Below are 6,191 nucleotides of genomic sequence, written 5' to 3'. Positions count from 1 at the left end.
AATCAAAACTTACCTGACAATACATTCATTTTTGCCTTCAGATGTTTTTTTTTCCATTATGTCCAATTAATTATTCATCAGTGAATAATTATCATTAACGGACATCATCAATAATTAAAATTTACCAATCAATACATTCAGTTTTTGCCTCAACACTGTTTTTTCTCAGTATACCCTATTAATAATCTTTCCTATGTGAAAAATTATCATTCATATACATCATCAATAATCAAATCTTACCTGACAATAAATTCAGTTTTGCCTTGAGATGTTTTTTTCTAGATATATCCAATTAATCATCATCCCTCGGCAAGTACTTATCATTCTTGGACATGATCAATAATCAGTACCTACGTGTCAATACATTTATTATTGCCTTAAGATCGTTTTTCTCGATATGTTCTATTTATCATCATTCCTATGTGAATAATCATCGTTCATGTCATCAAATCATCAATAATCAAAACTTACCTGACAATACATTCATTTTTGCCTTCAGATGTTTTTTTTCGTTATGTCCAATTAATTATTCGTCAGTGAATACTGTTTTTTCTCAGTATATCCTATTAACAATCTTTCCTATGTGAATAATCATCATTCATGTACATCATCAATAATCAAAACTTACTTGACAATCATTCATTTTTGCCTTAAGATATTTATTCTCGACATATCCAATTAATCATCATTCGTCAGTGAATAATCATCATTCAAGGACATCAGTAATTAAAATTTACCAATCAATACATTCATTTTTTGCCTCTACACTGTTTTTCTTCAATATATCCTATTAATAATCATTCCTAAGTGAATAATCATCATTCACGGACATCGTCAATAAACAAAACCTACCTGTCAATACTTTCATTTTTGCCTTACCATAGTTTTTTTCTCGATATATCCAATTAATCATCATTCCTCGGCCAATAATTATCATTCTTGGACATCATCAATGTTCGGGGCATAGTCATCAACCATGGTTATCATCAATAATTACAATTTAAAAACCGATAAATTCATTTTTGCCTTAACAACGTTTTTTTTCAATATACCCAATTAATTATCATTCCTCGATACATAATCATAATTCATGGACATCATGAATAATATTAAAACTTACCTGGTTAATATATTCAATGTTCCTTCAACACCGAATATTAATTTCGACGTACCCATTAATCATCATTCCTCCGAGCATAATCATCATGAATAATTAAAACTTACCACTCTATTTAACATTCGATAAATTATCTGGGGTACGTTTTAGCATTTTCTGGTATTAATTTTCAAGCAGTTTTTCTTCGTTATTTATGTTACTTAATCATTTTCTATCAACGTTTTTTGTTATTCTTAACTTCTTCATCTTTGACATTCATCTTTGATAATTACAGAATAGACTAGCAGAGAAAACAGGTTTCATATTTATATGGGAAACATTTTAAATTTCTAAAAGTTAAATTGATTGTCAATAATTAAGTAGGTAGAGAGGTTATAGTGGTAAGTAAAAAGATGAATGGTAAGTAGGTTTATTAACACTATTTCTATACAATCAATTAATAATATAAAACCTATTTACAATCAAATTGAGGCGATTTTCGTGCATAAATACAGGCAGTCAGTAGTGGGGTCTCCATTTCATTAATATATACTTTTTATGAGATTTAATACAATCTTTATACAATTTTGGGCTTTACAGGGTGGTGGGAGTGGAAAGAACAACTTAAAAATCTTCAAAAACAATGGCAACAATTAAAAATACACTATACACATTTAATAATAATAAAAACATATACATTAAATACAAAGATGCAAACAAATTCCGGTCGCACGCTACTCGGGATTCGGTACGTCGTCGTGTGGGAAAGGGTAAAAGGCGTTTAGGCGAAAGGCACGACCTAAGCACGTTCGAAAAGTCCGACTTTGGAAAATTGGGAAAGCGATGTGATTTTTTTTTTCCAGTGCTCTGTGAAGAATAGAAAAAAATCGGCGATTCGATCTAACCGAACCGTTCAAAGACTTAGGCTCATATTGTCTGATCCGCACCTCGTTAAATCAACAGTGAAAATAACTTAAGACGTGCAGATAACGATTGATTTTTCTCCTTATAATAAATATAATTTATTCTTGTATACAATAATTTATAAAACTAGATTTTAAATTCCCAGTCGAAAGTTTTTTTGATGATATCTCTTTATCTCTCCGCAATCGTTATTTTTTTCTAAATTGGTCTCTTTTTCCAAAATGGAAAAGCCATTCCAAATCATGATTAATTTTCTTCTTTTTATAAATAAATTTCTTTTTTTTCTTATTTCTTTTAAATATATATTACAAGACAAGTCTATAAAAACCAGGAAATAAGATAAAAATTAGATTTAATCATTAAAAATAGATAATTTAAAAATATTACTTATATAAAATAATTTGTCTACATATGAGGATTTGATTAAAAAAATAAATTGAAACAAAAAATTAAAGCTTTCGAAACCAACGCACACTCTCGAGGACTAAAAGTACAAAGCCCCTCCGCTCTGAGTGGATGGAGGGGCGGATTTTAACAAACGATTTGTCTGTCCAAATTGGGATCAGTCAACTTCCCAACTTTACACGATATTTTGAAAAGGTAACGCTTTTTGTTTATCCGTATCATGAATTGAGGAAGGTGCCGGGAGGCTTAGAGGCAGGAGGGCTACCTCGTCTTTTTCTTGATCTGCTTGGCGAGTTTCCTCCTTTTGACGATCATCTCGTACAGGGCGTCCATCCCTTCGAAGAGACCTTCGCCTGTGATGGCGCACGCCGGCTGGACGACCCACATGTGCGCGTTGCCGAGCTCGTGGAGGCCGAGAAGTTTCTCCAACTCTTTGGGCTCCTTGGCACCCGGGAGGTCTTGCTTGTTGGCAAGGACTAGAACGGGCACTCCGGCGTTGTCGGGAGAACGGGCCGTCCTGGCCAGTTCCATCTTCGCCTCCTCCATCCTCTCGAGGTCCACCGAGTCGAGTACGAACACGATACCGTCGGTGCACCTCGTGTAGCTCTTCCACAGTGGCCGGAGCTTCTCCTGGCCTCCCACGTCCCAGACGAGAAATGAGATCCCTTTGCTCCGGCCCAAGGCGCCTTTCACCTTCTCGCAGTTGAAGCCGATCGTCGGCACGGTGTTGAGGTACTGGTCGAACTTGAGCCTGTAGAGGGCGGTCGTCTTCCCGGCCGAGTCCAGACCCAGCATCACGACGTGCAGGGTCCCCTGGGCCGAAGGGAGCGAGTCCAGGAACGACGAGGATTTACCCATGTTCGCCCCCATTCCCGTCCGACCCTTACGACTCCTCGTGCGACCTGAAACAACCAGAAAATCACATCAGACACAATCGAACTATTCTCAGTCATTTCGACACGCACAGATTTCCAAACAATCGTGTTAATTAGATAAAAAGGTCATAAAGGTCTCATACACGCTCATATTTTTAATCAGTTTGCCTGTATCTTGATCCAAAGAATAAACCGGTCACACGGTCTACAAAACTCTTTGAGCAGTTACATCACCAGAAATGCCATGTTCAATCAAACCCTCCTTCGTTATACTCTTTACTCTTTGCTTATTCATTTTTTCCCCAGTTGAAGCAGTTATCAATCATATGACGAAAAACCTTGGCTTGAACTCTTCTTCCTTAACTACTGCTTCCTTTCCTTTTTTAAACTCTGCGCCCCGTCGCCTTCGAGCTTTTACAGAGTTTTCATTCTTCCAAGCAGTGATCCATCTCAAGCCCCCACCGGAACTTCGTCACGCAAAATAATTAGCGTGTCCAGGATGGTCCAGGGCGGCATCCGGTCTGGATCCGGGGAAGAGATAAACAGGCATGTAATACAATTGCTTGAAATATTAAATACACGCTATAAAATAGTAGAGTTATAACTACTTGCTCTTCAATAGTCATCGTAATGCACTTGTTTCAAAATTTTGTAAGGTTTTTACTGTAACTTTCTCTTTTTTTATCCTTCTCTAGCTAGTTACCTGATTACCTTACCTATTTGCCAATTCTTTTCACCCATTGTTTGCAAACTCTTCACGGTACATTTGTCATTTCTTTTCGTCGCTATAGAATAGGTATCAAGTACTAATCTTCCCTAATCATTCATTAATATCATTACCATTGTCTACCGCCATTATGTACATGTAATACCTACTGGCCATCTCTATTTTACCTTCTCATCCTGACTAGGTGGTTAACATCACTGGCCATCCCTAACTAGATCACTACTACCATTAGCTGTCCAAAACCATCTGTATATTTTCCTTGCCATCCCGACTGGGTCTTAAACAAATCCAGTTCTCTAACCATTGTTCAATCATTTCCAACACTAGCCATCTTCCTTATCATCCCGACTAGGTTGTTACCATGGCTGACCATCCATAACCATCTCCTCGCTTTCCTAACCGGGTCCTAAACAACACGGTTTTACCATTTCTAACCATTTCTACTTTTCCGTGTCATTCTAACTAGGTTATTACTACCATTAGCTATCCACAACCATCTGTACGTTTTCCTCGCCATCTTTACTGGAGTACACTAACCATTCTTCAATCATTAACTAATTTCTACCGCCATTATTTTTTAATACTCAAACTAGTCTAGGGTATACACGAAAACTAACAAATCGACTGTTTATTGACCCTCTTTAAACATAAATTTTTCCCCAAAGAGCAAAACACGAAATAATGGCAACAACTCACTTAGGATATACTAAAAAAGGAAACTTTTTGTAGCAACCTCGTGCTGAACATTACCGAAACAAATTCGTCTCTCGGCACACGGAAAATATAACATATCGACAATTTCAAATTCATATGGATAATTTTAATTGCATCATAGCAAAACTTTACGTTATTGAGTGAAAGAGTCCTCTTCCTCCCTCATCGCATTCTATATGCCCACGGGTGCTGCGGTACAAGAAAAGCTCACGGGTGACACAATTTCTTTTTTCTTAGAGTGAAAGTATCGTTCATTGTAGGGAAGAGGGCAAAACTGAGGTGAACCAGAATAAATTGATTTTCCGTTTAGGTTTCCACGCGTCATCGCCTAGGTCAATATCATTCCTAGTACACGACGGCATAAAACTATTACAAAAAATTCTTGTTGGTTTGTAAACATATGACAAGGTTGAATCCAATCGGACAGCAGCTGAACAATATTTTTGTTTACTGATAAATCAAAAGATAACACTGTGTCAATATAGATAACTACTTTTTCCGAGTGATCTGAGCCTCTTGAAATACTCGGTTTTCTTTTCGTTTATCTCGCTCTGTCAGAAAAACGGGCGTTTCCGGGATAATTACGATAGCTTATCAAGCAGGAGTTTTTTTGTCGGACTGACTCCCTATGGTCACGACCTCCCGATATCGCGTAGGTGTCAACTGGCCTATGATCCACTTGGCTCCAGTTTTCAAACGTACACGTCATGTATCAAAATTACACAAACGATTTGATCCTTATAGCTTATCCTTCTTATATTCCCTCAAACTTTATTTCTTACTGTGCTTTAACCAACCTTCTTTATCATCACTAACTCTAATAACCATCTTCCCTAACCATTTCTTAAGATTACCTATTTTCTACCGCGATTATGTTCAATAACAACACTGCCACCCTACCATGTTTTCCTTGTCATCCCAACTAGGTTGCTAACATCACTAGACGTTTCTGAACCTGGATCCTAAACAACATCTATCTCAATTCTAATCACCATAACCATGAACCATTCATAGCCATCACTAAAGATTTCTAATCAAAATACCCACACTAAACATTACAAGATATTCCTAAACACCATGAAATATTCACAACATACCCTAACTATTTATAACCATAACTATGGTTAACTCCTGACCGTTCCGGCCTATTCCTAATTATTCCTACCCAAAAGCCATTCACATCCATCACTAACCATTCTTATATCAGCAGTATCTCTAACTACAAACTATTTTCAACAATCAACCGCCATTCCATAATCACAAAACATTGCAATCCAACACTAAACATGCCAAACCACGAACCATTTTCATCGGTTAAAAGCCATTCAAACCATAATAATCTTCTTTATCTCTAACATCGAATCATTCTTATCNTACCTAAATCTAACCAAGAATCTACATCCACCCATAATCACGAACCATACCTAATCTTAACAAACCATTTTACCTA

At 36.8% G+C, this 6,191-nt stretch overlaps 1 protein-coding gene across 2 annotated transcripts in view; it reads right to left on the bottom strand.

The window, feature by feature from the left end:
• Positions 1-1,510: 1,510 nt before the first annotated feature.
• LOC106671145 (ADP-ribosylation factor-like protein 4C) overlaps positions 1,511-6,191 on the bottom strand; it is a 51,706-nt gene continuing 47,025 nt past the window's right edge. Inside the window, exons 1-2 of one of the 2 annotated variants that reach the window (XM_014402005.2) lie at positions 4,874-5,119; positions 1,511-3,327 (exon numbers count right to left, since the gene is read on the bottom strand). In XM_014402005.2, coding sequence (XP_014257491.1) covers positions 2,687-3,295 — 609 coding nt within the window. In that variant the 5' untranslated portion in view covers positions 3,296-3,327; positions 4,874-5,119 and the 3' untranslated portion in view covers positions 1,511-2,686. Of the gene's footprint in view, positions 3,328-4,873; positions 5,120-6,191 lie in introns of those variants that run through there. The other variant, XM_014402004.2, reaches the window with a different exon arrangement.

This window comes from Cimex lectularius, unplaced genomic scaffold, assembly GCF_000648675.2.
Source record: "Cimex lectularius strain Harlan isolate CLEC.00 unplaced genomic scaffold, Clec_2.1 scaffold39, whole genome shotgun sequence".
NCBI lineage: Eukaryota > Metazoa > Arthropoda > Insecta > Hemiptera > Cimicidae > Cimex > Cimex lectularius.
This window is presented reverse-complemented; position numbering and strand designations above follow the sequence as displayed.